Source organism: Ictalurus furcatus, chromosome 13 (genome assembly GCF_023375685.1).
Source record: "Ictalurus furcatus strain D&B chromosome 13, Billie_1.0, whole genome shotgun sequence".
In the NCBI taxonomy this organism is placed as follows: Eukaryota; Metazoa; Chordata; class Actinopteri; order Siluriformes; family Ictaluridae; genus Ictalurus; species Ictalurus furcatus.
This window is the reverse complement of record NC_071267.1, coordinates 8,616,412-8,635,868: the sequence shown is the minus strand read 5'-3', so window position 1 is coordinate 8,635,868 and position 19,457 is coordinate 8,616,412. Positions and strand designations below refer to the sequence as shown.

General features: G+C 41.8%; 1 protein-coding gene across 1 annotated transcript in view; it reads left to right on the top strand.

Annotated features, from left to right (window-relative positions):
* Positions 1 to 1,919: 1,919 nt before the first annotated feature.
* Positions 1,920 to 19,457, top strand: part of ank3b (ankyrin 3b) — a 124,311-nt gene continuing 106,773 nt past the window's right edge. The window contains exon 1 of the mRNA XM_053639734.1: positions 1,920 to 2,192. Coding sequence (XP_053495709.1) covers positions 2,079 to 2,192 — 114 coding nt within the window. The 5' untranslated portion in view covers positions 1,920 to 2,078. The remainder of the gene's footprint in view (positions 2,193 to 19,457) is intronic.

Genomic DNA, 19,457 nt, shown 5'->3' with positions numbered 1-19,457 from the left:
CTAAAATCTAGTGGAAAGCCTTGCCAGAAGAGTGGAGGTTTTTATAACTGCAAATTGGGACTAAATCTGGAATGGGATGTTCAGTGAGTGTGATTAGTCAGGTGTGTTTGTAATGTTTGTACGACTAAAATATTAGCTTTCTGCTGCACTAATGTGCCTGAAATAAATGAATTCAAATTCATGTAAGACGAGCGAGTACAGTAGACCAGAACCGCTTTGTTTTTCTCTAATCAAGCATACATAAACCGTCTTTTTCCTCTGGCTCATCATAAAGACATTCCGAGTCTGCTTTCTTCTGTCAGTGCACTTGGCTGGCAGATAGAACCTCATATAAGATTATCTTAGCATTTGGAGATTTTATTTAAAAAAAGCACGTGGTTAACTTATTTTCAACCAAAATTGCAGGTAGAACCGTATCATTCTCTGGTCACCAGTTTTGCCTTTTATGTTATTTGCTTTGTCAGATCTAGAATAGTTTCGTACGGATGGAACGGAACGTAAACGGATTTGTAATGAAACCTCAGCTAAATAATGATTTTTAATAAATGATTTTTTTTTTTTTTTAAAGATCAGCAGAGAAATGAGAAATGCACACTAGAGGTGGTGAGTGAACTGATACAACTGGCATGGAAGTAAACGAGGGTTAACAGGAAACAGGTGTGTTTAACAGGCAGGTGAGCGAGCTAACGTCCGGGCTGGAATGGATTGTCGGTTCGTGGTGGCTCCTCGATTAACACTGGAGATATTTGGTTTTCAGTTTAGAGTGCCACAAATTTCTTTTCAGTCATCACTCCATTGAACACTATTTTTCACCTTTCACGTGGACACTTTTCATGACTTTATTACACGTATAACCTGGTGTAACGGACTGTGTAACTACGTCAGCGTTCCTTCTTATCGTTCCACTGGTATATTCCAACACGACCTGATCATTATCATAAGCTTTATAATCATGTGAGGGTTTTCTTCTTCTACCAGGACTGTTCATGTGCTGTTTAGGTCTTTTGTGCATTCTGCATGAGGATCGAAGCAGTCAGATACATGCGTCATGACTCTGACAACTCCCATCTGTTCCTATCCCGCTCTCGCTGCTGAAGCTCCCCTTCCAAAAAGAGGAGGATAAAAGGAAGATGGCATCCACCTAGCAACAGTTCGGCTTCGGCCACGGCAGGCAGTCTGGGACAGGGTGTGAAAAAGTGGATTGGCTCTGCGCCGCACTCTTTCGTTTCCGCTCTCCTTTTATCCCACCGTGTGTTGTGATTCTCTTGGTGCGCTCTGGAGCAAAGGCGACCAATGGCAGCGTAGCGTTCTTTCCCTCTGCCCGCCCCGCGCCGCATCGTTAACATTCACAGACTGCAGTTCTCCATCACGGGCTCAGGTGCCGTGTGGAGCGAAGCACAGACATGTGAATGCAGTTGACGTAACACACACATAGGCACGTAATGGCTGCGGATTATATAGGATATCGCCTATTTTTCCTTGATGGGCGAGGCTTGCATCAACGTGAGACGTCGACCAACGCACACCGGGACGGCACGATCGTTTTCACATAAAAGCAATTTGCTCAGAGCTGGTGTGTGTGTGTTCATCCCCCCACCTGTGTTTCTGTGTGTGCGCTAATCTGCACAGAAGCCCCCCGTCCACCCCGTCCCCTCCCCACACTTATGCACTTCCAGCTGGTGGTGAAAGATACAAGCGCAAGACTGCCTCTCGCTGTCCCAGCTGCCTCCCTCTCTCTCTCTCCCTCTCTCTCTCTCTCTCTCTCTCTCTCTCTCTCTCAGCCTCATTCCACCCTTCACTTTCTCTCTCTGCTACCCACCGTGAGGATGGGATCAGGTAGGGCCAGTAAGAAATCTACCAAGTGGAGGACAGCATGTCCCTAAAAATGCTCTCATGTACGTACACATATAGCCTTAAATCGCCCCAACTGTGGATAGCAGGAGAAAAGATTGATTTTTGCCTCTGACAGCGAGAGATACATCCCTCCATCACGCGGGGGTCGTCTTCCTTCTGCGTGATCTTTATTCTGTTCCCGGACGTTATTTTATTACTTCATCGTGAGGATACCCCTCTGAGGCATGGCGCACGCCGCGTCCCAGCTGAAGAAGAAAGCGGATTTGGACCTCGCCGCCGAGGAAGAGAAGGAGAAGAAGAAGAAGACCAGGAAGAGGTCTCGGGAAGGCAAGAAAAAGGTACGGACAGGGCAAGACGGCACACGGCCAGGAGGGGGGTGGACATTCCATTGTGTTGTTATGGTAGTTTCGGGCAGCAGCTCACACACGGATAGTAGTGGGCTGTCCACGGGCAGTAAAATCCTTTTGTGTGAGGGTTTTTTTTTTGTTGCTGAGAAGATCACCTGTGAGACTGCAGTGAAGGATGCTGCGGCTTGGACTTATTTATAGGAGCAGCATGTGCTTTATAAAGAAAGAACACAATAGAGGCTCCTTCTGCATATTTATTCTCGCCCATTTATTTCCAAGTGCGGACAGAATACCTGCTTAAATTAGTTACTAGGTATTGACGTTCGCAAGCTTAACAAGATTAGTCCTTATTTCGAATTGTTTTTCACGGCCGTGCTATATTACCTTTATTTCCTTGTGCTTCCTCTAGTATTGGTGTCTTATTGTAGTATGCGTACATGTTTGGATGTTTCCCGATATCCCGGCGTCCTCCATGCATGCTTTATGGCTGGTGTGATAAGCTATGAATGCCTTGGACTCCAGGGAGACACAGGCGCTCCCTAGGGCTTTGTGAAAGACTCCTAGGGCTTTGTGAAAGACATCCCCCCCCTTACAGTGTCCCCTGTCCTGACCCACCTCCTTTTCCCTCATTTTCCTTTATGTCCTCTCTCCCATCCATCCAACCTGTCTGTTATATTCTGCCATACTGGACACCCTGCTCATAGCTGTCCTCTTTAAACCCTGACTCCGGCGGGTGTTTCGCCCCATCACCCCCACCCTCCTCCAACCAGCAATGGCACAGCATGTGTGTGCGCTTCTTTTGTCAAAACCGATCCGCTCTACTCACTCGTTCTCTTGAAGAAGCATCTCGAGGAACCTCGGATCGTTTTTGTGGCGTGCGCTATAGGAGGAGGGTTTTATTTATTCATGCAGGCTGAGAGCACGCTCCTCGTCGCAAATCCTCACCAACATCTCTGCAGAACCCCACAGCCTCCACATCACTTATATTTAGAGTGCATTTCATAGCCATACCTACTGATGCAACACATATCCTCTGTGAACAAATAGAGTGTGTGACTAACCCGTGCATGCTACAGTAATATGGCTTCTATAATCAGGGTGATTCATTTGTAATTAATTGTACCCAATATCAACCTGAAATGCTGGATGGTTAATGGATATGCGATTTGAGAAATTGTACGCTCAAGAAAAGTCAAGAAGCTTGATCCAGGATTGTTATTTCCACCTTAAGCACGTAATTATCGGAACGAAAATAATGGCAAATGAAGCCACCAATAATGGCATCGTGAGCCATCCTCAGAGCTCTGAAACAATAAACAGATGTAGTGCATCAGCTTGGTTGGAAAGCGAGCTGTTGCTGATGTTAATCCATGTCGGTTCTCGTTCGACCCGACGAGAGGTTAAGTCCTTAACGGGACACCGCGTTCAGTCCTCAGCGGTCGTCGCCTCACTGCCTGTCATTCATACTAAGCCAAAGTCACCTCCGTCGTATGGATCCGTGTAAGTGTGTGTGCATGCGTGTGTCTACGCGTAGTCTAGAATGCCTTGTCAAATGTCAAACTTAAAACTGCAGCATCAGCTTCCGATGATCAATCGTTATAACACTCCCGCATCAAGGTCAAACAGCTTCCTCCATCACAACTCCACCCTCCACGCAGCACGCTGGAAATCAAATAAAAACCACAGCGTCAGCTTTTCTCTCTCTCTCTCTCTCACCTGTTAAGATCAGATTTAAGGACTACATCTCGTCATCGTAGAGATATGGATCAGATTTCAGCATTTATACGATTCACTAGCTCATATTTAGAGAACATGGCGTGATGGTGGGAATGTAATATGGGGGAGAACTTGAAGAGGTGTCTTGAAGAGGCTTGGGTACGAGTCATTAGTAGGGACGAGACAGGAGTGTGTTTGGAAACGTCACAAGGAGTGAAGATGGGGACGTTAGCTAGGAGGTAGGGTGGGAGCTTAAAGGCATGGTCTCCATGGTCTGGAAAATTCTATATATTCCTATAACCTGGTCCAGAAAAAAACAACAAAAAAAAAACAAAACCCTCTGCTAGACTGCAGTGGCGTGGCCATGTGATTAATCGATGCGTGTAGCCAGTGCTAGCACTCACACCTGAGGTGAGTTGAAGGTGAGGATGTTATGTGCTTGGACTGAGACGGATACATGTGCTTCACGGCTTCAGACGTGCAGATGGCTTTGCGTCCACAGCAGCCTGGGATACAGCTGTTGCTGCTGCTGCTGGTGTGTGTGTGTGTGTGTGTGTGTGTGTGTGTGTGTGTGGTGACTGTCCCACACAAGGGGAAGAAATCTATACTCCAGTCTGCTATTCCTGGCACTTGGCAGCCCTTCCTTCACTTTCTCTGGTGCAAATGAAAACAAACAGGCTCTGAGCTGTCTGCTGCTGGTGCTGTGTGTGTGTGTGTGTGTGTGTGTGTGTGTGTGTGTGTGTGCACGTGTGCGCGTGTGTGTGTGTGTGTGTGTGTGTTGTATATTACTCATATATTATTATATTACCTAATTTTCAGTCATTGTCAGAGTTGGGACTCTTTAAGTGGCAGAGAGAATTTATACGCTTTTGTTGTTTACTCAGATATCAGAAATCCGATAACAGAGCTACATTTTTTTGGATCGGATCCTGTCTGCTTTTAACTTTGGTTAAATATGGATGTAAATTTTCTGTTCTAGAGAGATTAAGGTTGCAAGTGCAATCGTAGCACCAGCAGAGAGCCATGTGAAAAAGATCCCCAATTCGCAGCTGCTCCACTTTAGACTGGTTTAAAGTTTGCCTCAGTAGAGGGTAAAGGAGTCTGAGAAATTCATGAAAATGGAGAGAGAGAGAGAGAGAGAGAGAGAGAGGTAAAAACAAAAGGGAGTGAGAGAGAATATGGGTAAAAGGAGAGGGAGAGAATAGCTGACAGAAAGAAAAGGGGGGAGAGAAAGTTGGCGACTTCAAGAAAAAGGGAGCAAAAGAAAGAGAAAAAAGAAGGGGAGAGAGGTAGGAAGAGGAAGAAAGAAAGAGAAAGAAAAGACCATAAAGAGAGGGAGAGAGAAAAAACGAAGTAGAACTGCACAGAAAGTATAAGGTAGAAAGACAGAAAGAAAGAAACAGGGGAGAGAAAGGTAGGAAGACAAATAAAAGGGGGGGGGGGGGAGGGAGAGAACACCGGTAGTAAAATGGAGAACGAGAAAGGAAAGGTAGAAAGAAAGAAAGAGAAAAAAGTAGAAAGAGAGAGGGTGAGAAAAAGAGAGCTGAAAAGAAAGAGATAGACACGTAGACTGCGAAAGGGATTGGTCAAACAACAGAGAAAGAAAAGAAGAGAGAAACGAGATTGAAAGAAAAGAGAAAAAGAAGAGAGGGAAAGGAAAGGTGCATAAAAATGGAAGAGAAAATATACAGAACGATTGGGAGAGAAAAAGATGGCTGGAGAGAGGAACAAAAATGGAAAAGAGCTACGGAAGGAGACAGAGGGAGAGACAGAGGGGGGAGGGAAAGAGATAACAAGAAGAGAAGGAGAGAGGGAGAAGAAATGGGAGAAAGAGAAAAAAAGGAGGTCGCTGGAGAGAGGAAGCAAGAAATAGAGTAGAAATATGGGAATAGAGAAATGGGAGGCAGGAACAGCAGAGAGAGAGAGGGGGAGAGAGAGAGAGTGACAGAAAGAGATGGGGGGATGAGTGGGTTGATGGTGGAAAATTGAACCCCTGCTGTTAATTAATTTTGCTGCGTTTCATCTACATTCCCCCTCCCTCCATCACTCCACCCCTCCTCCTGCTTCTCTTCCCGCACTCCCTCGTTCTCTCCATCATCTCCTCATCCTCCTCACACGTGGGCAGTTTGGAGTGCACCATTGTTTCCTGCCACACTTCTCCCCCTCTCACACCAGCCGCTTCACCCCCACCGTCCGCCAAGCAAACACACCAGATAACTGCATTAATCCTCTGTCACTTAGCTTCAATTTCTCCACACCACCACCTCCATTGTCCCTCAGGCCATTTCTCCTCCTTCACCTCCTCTACGGCTCCTCCCTCTCTCCATTTCTCCCTCTTTCCCTCCATTCCGGGACCTTCCATTCTGCTTCATTCCCAAATGAAATCCATTCATCTTATTCTCAGCCTGGAATCTCCTTTATCCGCGTCAGGAGGGGCGTCTTATTACCATAACGTTGTTTTTACGGCAGCACTCATTACCTCAGCTGAGTAAATATTTTATAGAATTAATGTATTTTTCATATAATTGATAGACCAAGCTGAATTTTTAATAATTCCTGTATCTTCAATGCTGATATCACTTTTAAATGATTTATAATTCCATTAAATTCAAGTCAGCTTTATTGTCATTGTACGAATTGAGCGTGTGTTTTATTTTGGGCAATATAAGAATCATCGTCAAAGTCCTAGCAGGAATCAGAGAGCACAGGTAGAGAAGTTTTAAACAGTATAATCCATAATCAGAAAACGAATAGGCATGATAAATCTAAAGAACAGATACATCAGGGTATACATAGACAACCTAATCGTAGGATTAACACAGTACAGGTGAACACGTTAGGATAAACAAGCAGTAAAAAAGGACAAGGGTGGAAACAGGACAGAAACAAAACTCATGGTAAAGTAAACAAACACGCATGATAGCAGGACTCATCGCACTTGGAAAACACTCCACATGTTGAGAAGGAATTTGCGACAATCCTTAAGTAAGGAATAACCGCAAAATGGGGTGTGATATTATAGGAATATAATCATTGACATGGTGGACCCATTGCAATTTTAATTATATCGCTTTAACAACATATTACGAAGTATTCCTTGTATACTATGGAATTAAATTTGTGCCAAAAGTAGTGAACGTAACTTTTCAAGAAACAAACAAAAATATACAACGGAGAAGGAAAACACTCTGAAACGGAAAACTCAGTGGCGGCAAAAATTTAACACGGGCTTCAAATAGACAGCGTTCTCTGTTAACAGTTTGCTAAGCTTCATTTTCGCTACTCATAGTACGTGAACGTGCTGCCAGAGTTTTCGTTTACGCTTTCAAACGTTTTTTTCAAGCTTACAGTACGTTCGCCATTCTGGTACAAATCTCACGTGTGGGCGGGGCTTAACAGTAATTTACACTCATTGGCTAGTGAGATTTGGATCAACAGCTCGAGCGTCCAGCTGAGGAGGAGGATGATGATGATGACGTCGATGATGATGATGATGACGTTTGAAAAAATAGTCGTATGAGACTACACAAAACTCGAATATTAATTACGAACTAATATACTGACTAAGTAAGTAAGTAAGTAAGTAAGTAATTTCCACTACAAACACTTTAACTATACAGAGAACCGCATCCAGAACGCTCTCCAAAATTTGCGACACTGAAGTCTCTACTTCCTGGTCAGGGAGCTGTCGATCCAAATCTCACTAGCCAATGAGAGTAAATCGCTGTTAAGCCCCGCCCACATGAGAGGTTTGTGCCAGAATGGCAGACGTAAACTTGCGGAGCGTAAACGAAACGTTTGAAAGTGTGAACAAAAACTCGGAAACAGAAATTTGCCTACAATTAATTTTTGTTCTAAATGAAAGTGTGTGTAGATCTATATTATGATTAGGCTTATCTTATGAGGCTTATATTATGAGCTTTAGCTCCTAATATACTGGGACATTTAGTTTCGCATTTTACTCTTTCCCCATATCCAGTAAACAATGCGCTGGAACTTTTGCCGCAGGTGGTGATAACAAAATCAATTTCACAACCACAGTCGCATCATTGTTTACAAGAGAAAAACATTCAAGCCAGCCAAAGAGTTCACAGTAATCGCCTGCTTCCTGAAACCAAACCTCACTTCCCCAACCTCTCTCTGTTTCCACTGTCTCCATCCCCTTTGTCTCATTCTGGTAGATGAATCATAGGCTGTTTCTCAATACTACAACTCTTCCCTTCATGAGAAGAATATTCTTGTCATGCTATCTTGTAACAGCATTCTGAATGAAGAGCACTGCAAGAGTTTAGGACATGATGTCTTCAACGCTAGCAATGCTAGCAGCTTCGAAAATCAACAGTCATGACACAACCAGGCTGGTGCCTGTGTAGACAGCTAGCTCCTGCGTTACCTCAGGGGATTTTTGTTAGCTAGCTTCCTCTTGAACATCGGAACTAATATTAGACACTGCTTATACCAAATCACAAACGTTTCATAAACAGCATTACGGAATATAATGAAACAACCACGTAACAGCACAACAAGCGACATTTGAATCAAGATTTTCTCAGTTAGGAATGACAAATGGTTTTTTTTGGACCAATCCTATGGCACATGTGGTCCGACATTTCTTTAGTTCCCCACACATAATTTTTTCCCCACCTGCAATTAGTTATTATTTACCGTTTGACTCTCAAAAATGGAGGAAAAACTTGTTATTTCATTTTATTTCGCCATATTTAACCATATATAGTTACATGTGCAGAAACATCATGGAGAAAAATAGAAGCTTGGGAGGAGAGATCGTCGGTAGATTAGCTGATCTACTGCACAGCGCAAGTCCAAAAGCAACAACAATAGAGATAGACTACAAGCGACATGAGCGATTTGTCGCTTTCTTGTGTAACATGCATTGCGTTTACATGGACAGCAGTAATTAATTATGGACCTTATTCTGAATAAGACAATATTGTGATTAAGGTGTTTACATGAGTCGCTTTTAGAATACTCCTTTCATGTTCAGGTTTTACATGTTATAGAACATAGATCGATTAACAGCACACGTCATTACGTCCCCGCGCCACGCCGTCCGACGTTCCCTCCAGAATTCCACGCATCGACATACAGTTGGTCTTCGTTATGGGACCGTATACAGTTTTGGGTGTTTTTATTTTTAATTTGACGAACGCTTTAATTATTTGTCATGCTGTACGTGCAAATAGACGACTGCTTGAAGCCGTGGGCTGCGTCCCAAACCGCATACTTGCCTAACATATAGTAGCTGAAATACATGTATTTCTCCTACTATATACTGTAGTAAGTAAGTACGTGGTTTTGGACGCAGCCGTGCTCTCTTGTTTGTCGTTAAACAATTGAACACTGCCGTGTGTGATCGTGTCCTGTCACAAAATGCAATGTAATCTCCCACACGATGTTAATAGTGTGATTAAGGTTTTTACATGTCTGTAACGCACGTCGATAATGCGACTAAAACAGGAATACTCCACACGTCTTAATTCCATTTGCGTTTACTTCGAGTATGACTTTAGTCGGATTAAGGTCATCAATAATTGCTGTTTACATGCTAGTTTCTTAATCAGAGTACCGTCTTAATCGAGTTAATACCGGATTATTCTGTGATACTAGGTGGAGATGGTGGTGTATATTACTTATTAGCGTAAAACCTTTTGTTTAGTAACTACGGTAATAACAGTCCGTGAGTAATCATGCACTAATACCTGAATTAATACTTATTTAAATATGAGCTAATGATGAGTTAAGGCATGTACTAATCACAAACTTATGACTAATTTCTCTTTGAATCCCTCTGTGGTACTAGTACATGCTCTGAGGGTTTGAAAAGAACCGGTTGGAGAATGATACAAAACGGGGTTGAGATGAAATGATTCGCGATTATTATTAGCGCGTGTTTTTACATGGATAAGGAGGATCGATGTAATTATGAAAGTAATCCAGTGCCATCCAGTGATGTTTTTGTACACCGCTGCATATGGCATTTTACATCAACAATTTCAAATGATGCTCATTTCATTCACATGCTTTCTTGTAGAGCATGTTTGATTGAGTTTACCCGTATGTGTTAATTAATAAATTAACTAGCAAACATGTACGAACATGTGCTTAAGGTGGCGTAATTCACACATGAATTCATGAGGTCAAGGTTAGCGCTTCATGAGATCATGATTAGCGCATGCTTTAACTCATCATTTGTTCATATTTAATGAAGTATTAATTCAGGTATTATTCATGTCCTGTTATTATAGAGTGTTACCAACTACTAAGAAATATTCCATAGGTACAAGGTAAGTAGTTGGAATGACGAGGAATGAACACTTTTCAGAGTTTAAAGAGTTTATTTGTATTTACTGCACTTCCGTTCGGTTTCTTTGGCTAACCCTGCAGGAGGAAACCACGAACCATAATTCTGAGGCTAACTGGATGGTGTAAACCCTGTAGGAGGACATTTTAGCTCTGCAGGGGTTTCACACAGGTGATGCTGCTATGCAAGATTGGTTAATGGGATAAATGGTTAGTAATTGAGAGAGAGAGAGAGAGAGAGAGAGGAGGTTAAATTAGAAGTGAGGGATTACAAAACCACACAGAAATGAGTCTTTGCCTCTATTTCAACACTCAAGCATAATGAGAGGCTGACACACACACACACACACACACACATACACACACACTACTGTTTTTACACACACAAAGTAATATTAGGTACTGTACAGTGAGATTTGGGGTGAATGACATGGTGTTGCTATGGCAACCGTGGTAGCTTTCTATTGTGACAGATACTTTCCTGGTATTTGTTCTTGGGTCCATTAAACAGGACACAATCAAGGCCCGGGTGCCCTAACAAAACTAACGTAATTCCTTATTATTATTATTATTATTATTATTATTATTATTATTATTATTATTCTAACTGTTAGACAGCATTCTCCACCTCCACCATCAAAACAGCAACTTATGAAATACCTTAAGGGTGTATTTTGCTCCAGTATGGTTCCAGGGACTTGTAGAATCCATGCCGAGGTGCACTGATGGCTGTTCTGGTGGTTCGCAAAGGCCCGAAACCTTATACGAAAAATATTTCAGGAATAAAACACAGGGCATGCTTTTATAGGAAAATAATCAAGGACAGGATGGTGCGATGCTTATTTTCCTGTAAATGTTTTATTCTTCGTATACCACAACAGTGACATTTTCTTTAGTAATAAAGTACTTTATTGTACTTGTAATTTTAAAAAAAAATCTGTTTCTATTTACATTTAATGTTGTGGAAAGTCTGCGAAACGAGTTCGTTCTCTTATCACTCACGTTAGAGCACGTGTATAGTTTTTTTTCTCGCTTTTGTAATTAGTACGACAAAAATATGTATATAGCCTGTCATGTTTCCGTGAAAGCGTATGTCTGGAAGACTTTCCTGTTTGGGAAAACTGCAGACTCCTTCCATAAACGTTCCGTAAACGTTTCCTGAGAGAGAACTTCACCATATTAATGATGATATGTTTTTCTTGGTGAAATAACAGCACGTTCTTTTTTTTTTTTTTTAAATCTGTTCATTATTAGCCTAGTTATATGCATTAAATACGCGCAACGTTTGAGTGTATGAGTTGTTACTATAGAAACTATAATATCCGAACGAGCACATAAATATGAACCTGTGATTTTTTCAAATTTACTTCACACACCTCACAGTTTGTATTAGATATGCATTATGCTTAGCATTTTTTAGAGCCGTAGACACTTTCATTTGAGCCGTTTTTAGGATTTGTAAAACCGACCATATTAGGTCGGTGTATGAATAGTGCTCCGTGACATGTACAGCTTCATGACAGGAAAGAGTTAAAATAGTGAAATGCAAAGGATGCGGTCTGGGGTGCGGGTCCAGCGCTGCGTCTCTGATGTGATTCGGTGTCTGCAGTGAAGGGGAGGGGCAGCGGTCGCTGTCTTGGTGGGCTTTGCTCGTAACTCATCCTGAGCGTGATGTATGTGGACTGAGAGAGTTATTGATCTCCTGCATGTTTCTCTCGGTCTTGGGCGTTTCCTGCAGCGACCAGAGAAGGAGCGAGAGAGAGAGAGAGAGAGAGAGAGAGAGAGTGCCCTGATTTACTCTGCTCCTAATCAGCGGTCAGCGTGAGCTGAAGAAGCATGCGTTCCTCTACAGTAGCGTCTTCATTAACTCCTGCGGATAAGCTGAGACTCTCAGCCTCTGTAAGGATCTACTGTAAACATCGCTCCATCTTGTCCTGTATAATACCTCTCTCGTAGACAGAATCACGTCTCCCCTCCATCCGGCACTTTAAAGACGCCAGCCCCTCTTTTCTCCTGGAGCTGTTCACATACAATCGCAAAAGACTCATTACGAACAATTAAGATGCTAAAAAGTTCTCAAAGTATATTTCTCAAACAGGATTACAGAACAGTCTTCAGTTAAAAAAAGGAGAAAGTATTGCCGTCAATACCAAAATCATAACAACTAATGTTATAAAGAAGATATATGGTGCTGGATATAATCTACGGCTAATACTTTACAGGTTATTTAAAGGGTCATGAAACCCCACTCTTTCAGCTCAAGTCTACCTCGCAATCTTTTTGAAAAATGCAACTTAAATGGACGTGGACGGCTGCGAGAAGAAGGGAGGGGGAGTGGGCGTGACAGGGATAAGAACACGTGGTCTCATGAGTAATTATGAGACACCGACACGTCATCGAAGTACTATAGTACAGTGCCACGTCACTGCCTGTGACGTCGAGACGAAAACAGCGGGAAAAAAGCTCAAAATGAAGCAGTTTCCTCTTACAATTAAAATTAACGCATGTCTTTTATGACGTGTGACACATGTCGTTTAGTCTTTCATGACTCTGTAACAAAGAACATGCGTCGATGTGCTGACGTTTTCTGTATTAGACGTTTATTTAACATTAACGGAAGGCGTCTCCAATGGCAGAGCTTTGTAACAGTCAGAGGTGAAGCTGTTCCTTTACGTTTCCTGCCACAGCAAGTCTTCAAGATTTAGGGCTTTGCGGTTTTCCGTTCCTCAGTAGCAAGCCGCTTTTTTTTTTTTACGTCTTATTCTGTCTATCATCAAGAAGCATGTGAACGTAAATAATTGTTATCGTTGGCAAATTCGCCGTGCTGGAAGAAGGATAAACCACTTCGAAATGTGCTTTGGAATCACACCACCCCATAGCGGATTATTTTAATAATGCAATGCGCTAATGTGCTTTATATATTGATGTGATTTCAGTTTTAAACACTACATTTTAGGGGGGGATACGATCACCTGAGTAAGATGGAACAAATCTGCTTTAAAAACTTGATCACAGGTTTAAATGAGTGCTCCAGAGGAAACCATGTGGTAATGTAACGACAGCCAGAATAAACAGCAGTTTAGACAAGGCCTATAATTACACTCTTTAGCCTCTTTTGCCTTTGCTGCCATGCCGCTAAAGAAAAACAAATATTTAAGAATTACTTATAGATTGTAAGTGCATGGACATGTTTTAATTAAAGCAACAACAACATTACATGAGACTTAACCAACAATCACGAGGTTCTCCGCAGTATCGAACTCTTTTCTTGACTAATGTTTGTTTATAGCTGCTATGATGTAACTGATAACCGGAACTAACTTGTTTCATAGACATATCACGGTAAAAGTAACTATAAACAGATAAAGAGTATGTCGTTCTTGAATGAATAAAATTTGTTAGCGCTGGTTGCTTATAATAATGAAATAATAATGAAAACCAGTGTTCATTATTTTCCTATAACAGCATGCCAGGTATCTTTTATTTCTTGCATAATAACTATATGTGTGTATGTTTGTGTCTGAGTGAGTGTTTGTTTATGACAGGTCTAATTACACTTAACGAATCAGTGAAGTGTATGGATGTGGCAGTGAGACCTCTCCCAGGATAATGGGTCAGTCTGGTTGTGGCAGATGCGCACATCCACGTGTATGTACGGTGGTCAATTTGTAGAAAAATGGGTGTCGATGATGGGTTTAGAATAGATGATGAAGAAGAACTTTTACGTATGCTTTTTTGGCTTTAGATTAAAAGCAATTGCACTTTTCTACAAACGAAGAAGAAACTAATGCAAGTCTTACTATGACAGGTGCCAAAAATCTAGCTTTGCAGAAACACCCCCCCCCAGACCCAGACACACACACAACTCCATTTGAGCTAGCCTTCTAATGTGATGTAGATGAATTAGTGTGACTCAACATAATTAAATAGTAGGAGTGTAATGATATATCGTGACACAATGCAGCGCGAATTCAAAAAAATGTGACGATTATCATCATGAAAATGTGCGATATCAGCATTCTATTAATTCTGCATGTGAATGCAACTGCACTGTTTGAACACCAGAGGTCCCAATGTGCACAACCCAATAGAGTTCAAATGAATAGAGAGCTTGATGGTCATGTGACCACGTTCTTTCGTGAAACCTGCGGTTACATGAAAATGTCATAAATGGTCAAAGGTTCTACAAAGCGCTTTACACTGTTCCTCATTCACTCATTCTCACATACATTAACACACACCAATGGTTGCAGAGCTGCCTTGCAAGGTGCCAACTTGCCATCGGGAGCAACTTGGGGTTCAGTGTCTTGCCCAAGGACACTTAGGCATGTGGAGTCATGTGGGCTGGGAATCAAACCGCCAACCCTACGATTAGTGTGGCTGACCCATAGCCGCCCTGTTATTACAGATAAAACAAGCTCTTCGGTAGCTTTTAAACAACACCATCTCCTCACCTCTGTGAACTACAGTGCCCGAGAAAGAGGCCACGGAAAACCGGCACTTTAGCCGACCTTGGAGCTCTATTTCTGCTCTGGAGCTCATTATGTTTCCGTCGATCGTTTTTAAAATCAGACACTTTGTTTATTCAGTTGAAAATTTTGGGAGAAATTGTAAACGTATTTATTTATTTATTTTGTGAGATTTGGTGAACCTGTAGTACGTTTTGTTTACAATATTAAACCTTTGTTCGTAGCAGTTTTTGATTTATTTCGTTTTATACAGACAAAATGCACACTGTTTTGCATTGTTTGTTATACAGAAATAATAAAAAAAAAAAAGGAATTTTTCACTCATCATTGTTTTATATTTAAATTTTGTTCAAGGTTACTGAGAATCAAATGGAATCGAATCATGAACATAGTATCGTGAATCGAATTGAATTATGACCGGAGTTTATCGTTAAAGCTACTAAATAGACAACATCCATGATAATAAACTCAGATTTACTAATGTTTTAACATTGTGTGTTTGTGTGTGTGTGTGTGTGTGTGTGTTTGCCCAGATGCTGTCCTCTTACTGACATTGATTTCTAAGGAAAGAATGACCTTGTGCTCTCAGGTTCCTGTCTTTTATAGCTAGTCCTCTACCTTTATTGCAGTCATTCTTCTTTGTGAAATCCTCTGCTAGCAGCCTTAAGTACGCAAATCTTTGAGACACAGAGGCCACACCTCCTTCACTGGGACTGACAGGGGTAAATAAAAAAAAAAGAAGGAAAGATTGGATTTTTAACCTAAGACTTTTATCGGGTCAACATAAATGTTATATACTATGATTCACTGAGACACTATACACATTTGGTTTTTCACCTGAAGTAAATGTTGTAGAATGAAATTGAGAAATCATAAAATAATACTTATAATAGTGTAAATAAAAAAAGTAGTACACTAATAAAAATAAAATGAGTAGGTGTGTGTGTGTGTGTGTGTGTGTGATAGAGACCCAAACTGATTCAGTAGTAGAGTTAATTGAAATGAGTCAGTATTCACAATCCTGGTATTCTTTGCCAGAGCCTTTTTCAAAATGGCCCCTGAACATCTCCAGGGTTTGTGACAAAGCCTTATTAGCCTTATTCGTTGAAGTGTCGATGATATTTGATGTGGAATATTTGAATATTTCAAAGATTTGGCCCGACATCCCTGAAAAACCATGTCGCAAGCTCTTTTGTGTAGCTGTGTGCACGTCGGCAGGACGGTGAGGTGTGAGGTGCCAAGGTCTCTGATTGGCTCCAGAGAGGGCAACTGAACCATGCAAGGTCCATCTGTGAGCAAACACGCACCCTGGTTTTGTCACACAATTTATCACGTCTCACGCTCAAATGAATCAGCTTCATGGTTTGTATTCGATCCACAAGCCATGTTGACTGTGTTTGAAATCTGCCTTAAATCACCGCAGGCAAGTCAGCATAGAGGCTGTTTTTGGGCAGTTTTATTTCACATTCAAGAACAGTTTTATAGCCTGATGAAATGTAGCAGCTGTAAATGCCATGCATAGAGTACAGTATTTTAGCCTAATAAAGATGCGCTGTCATTATTTGGGTCACACTGTACCTAGATGAGACAGAAGCACTGCAGAAGACTTCAGCTTGGACTGCTTGTGTGTTGGACTGCTTCAGGCATGCTAATATGGCTAAACGTGAATAGAAGTGATGAAAATGCGGACATCCTGACTAGCATTTTTGATGAGCCATGAAGTGTTCTTAATCCTATTCTCGCCCGCTCCTGAAGGAATTCCCACCACTCCTGCCTGCTTCTAAAGGAATTTTAACCAATCCCGCTAGCTCCGGAAGGAATTCTGACTGTTCCCATCCAATCCTGAAGGAATTCTGACCAATCCCGTCAGCGCCTGAAGGAATTCTGACCATTCCTGCCTGCTCCTGAAGGAGTTCTGCCCAATCCCATCCACTCCTGAAGGAATTCTGACCATTCCAGCCCATACCTGAAGGAATTCTGACCATTCCAGCCCATACCTGAAGGAATTCTGACCAATCCCGCCCACTCCTGAAAGAAATCTGACAAATCGCACCAGCTCCTGAAGGAATTTTGACCATTCCTGCCCACACCTGAAGGAATTCTGACCATTCCCGCCCACACCTGAAGGAATTCTGACCAATCCCACCCGCTCCTTAAGGAATTTTGAACAATTCAGCCAGCTCCTGTACTCTTGACCAATTTCACCTGCTCCCACAGTTATTATTGTTTGCACCTGCTAGTAATATTTTCTAGTTGGGGTCATTTGCCAAAATATATACAAAACAGCACTTTAAACCATTGTGACTCTGTAAATACGTGGTATCCCAACCTTCATATCTGACTACCATGGTTAAAAACCGCCCACCCCTGTGACTTTTTTTGTTGTGTCCTATGGGATCTCAGTCTCAATGCACACATCACTATACTGTATGTTATTCAGTTTAAATGTTAAATATGAAAAAACATCTAAGGAATTCAGATTAGGTTTCTGCAAGTATCTTATTAAAGTCTTAAAAGGATTTATGTTGTTTTTTTTTTTTTTTTACGGAATCATGGTTATTAGTGAACAACTATATATTTCTGAAGATTAAAACTACAAATGCCCTACTAATACGTATATAGCCCTGTACTTTAGTGCACTTTGTTTCTAGAGATACACACATAAGAGTACACATAAAATTCAGATCAAAATATGGACAGCGTTTTTTCCTAAATTAAACTGGATGTCTAAAATACCATGTTATGGCGCACCATATGGGGCATATACTGTATGCTCCTAATGAAATATTATAAAGATTTGAATAATTTGGTATTACACATTGCTCACTAACCCTGCTGATAGATAGTCAGTAGTGCGAGCTAATACTGTTGAGCGATACTAATCTAATACTAATTGCAGTGCTGATGGGAGTCTCCTGGAGTCTCTTCAGCCAATTCTAATGAACTTTTACGCCCCGAAACTCTAAAAGCTTAACATACACAACACCGAGGACCAATCAAGACAGCAGTAAAAATCTATCGTAATTATATAACAGTGTAAGCTGAGTGGTAGTGTTATACAAAGTCATTTACACTCCCCTCCAGGAATGACAGGTGTTAGGTTTATGATATGCTCATAAACACCATTCACCATTCATCAGTCCTACAACGAAGAATATCAGCAATCCTGTGGTCAGAAACTAATGAGCAATCGTTTCTAAATATACACCTACATTTACCGTACATCTAATGTAGCTGTGTTTAAGAAAGTGACACTGAGGCCCTGATTTGCTAAACATGTTTTTTTTGATAACTCATGCAAAAAAAAACAGGGTCTACAGAGGACTGCGGCTTTCATACGAGCAAAATAACACGTCTGTGAAAATCACTTCGGGAACATTGATAGCGTGTGCAAATTGCTACATCTGGAGAGCATGGATTAAATTTGCAGACACCTGATTCTGTTGATTAAAGACAACATGATACCGTTGACTAAGTCTGAATAATGAGTAAGCACTTCTAAATTATGCTATCAGTGTTATAAAGCCATCGGTCATGTTTCTCAATAAGACTTTTTTATATTATTACTGCAGTAAAGTTGGTGTCATATTAAATATCTTATTAACCAACTGCATACTCACGTCTACAGGATTAAGTTCTTGATGTGTCTCACTGCCTATAATCATCGTTATAGTTTTACCTTCTGAGATACAACCTCATTTACATATTGTTGTCTATTTCCACATTGCATATGACAGCCATCCGGTTATCCTACACAGGGTCACGGGGAGTCCGGAGCCTATCCCAAGGGACTCTTGGGCACCCTGGGCCCTGGAATGTCAATCCGTTTATCACCAATCTATCGCAGGGCACAATCACACACATACACACTCACGCAATTTAGAGATGCCAACCAGCCTACAACGCGGAGTACTCGGAGGAAACCCCCAAAGCAGTCTGCACACACAGTGTGTGCGGTGGCGGGAATCGAACCCTCAGTCCTGGAGGTGCGAGTCAAACGTTCTAACGTCTAAGCCGCACAATTCTTTGCACTACTCTGTGGTGTAATATGGTGAATTCTAACACGGTCTGTAGTTGCCCAAACCCATTCGCACAGTATCCTAATGCTCTCTGACAGCAAGAGACCGACTACCATGAATTAGTTAGAGTCGTTCAAGTCCTCTACAGCAAAGCCACCTCAAAATCCAGACCTCCAAATCCAGACAGGAGGAATTTGACCCTGTAGACGATGGTAACGATTCTGCTGTGGGTTTAGGTTTGCCGACTTTGTATTCTATAATCACAGTTCCTACACTTAAAGAATGAGGATTCTTAAAGACACACCTCCAGGATCGGGGGTTCGATTCCCACCATGGCCCTGTGTGTGCGGAGTTTGCATGTTCTCCCCGTGTTGTGGCGGTTTCCTCCGGGTACTCCGGTTTCCTCCGTGTACTCCGGTTTCCTCCCCCAGTCCAGAGACATGCATGGTAGGCTGATTGGCATGTCCAAAGTGTCCGTAGTGTATGAATGGGTGTGTGATTGTGCCCTGCGATGGATTGGCACCCTGTCCAGGGTGTACCCCGCCTGTGCCCCATGCTCCCTGGGATAGGTTTTCCCGTGACCCTGAAGGAAGGAGAAGCGGTATAGAAGATGGATGGATGGATGGATTCTTAAAGAAAACCTTATTGAAAGGTTTAAAGGATTTGAGTAAGTCAGGAGAAATTTGAGATATTCTATATATTATTATGAAATCTCTTGGTGATCTCTTGAA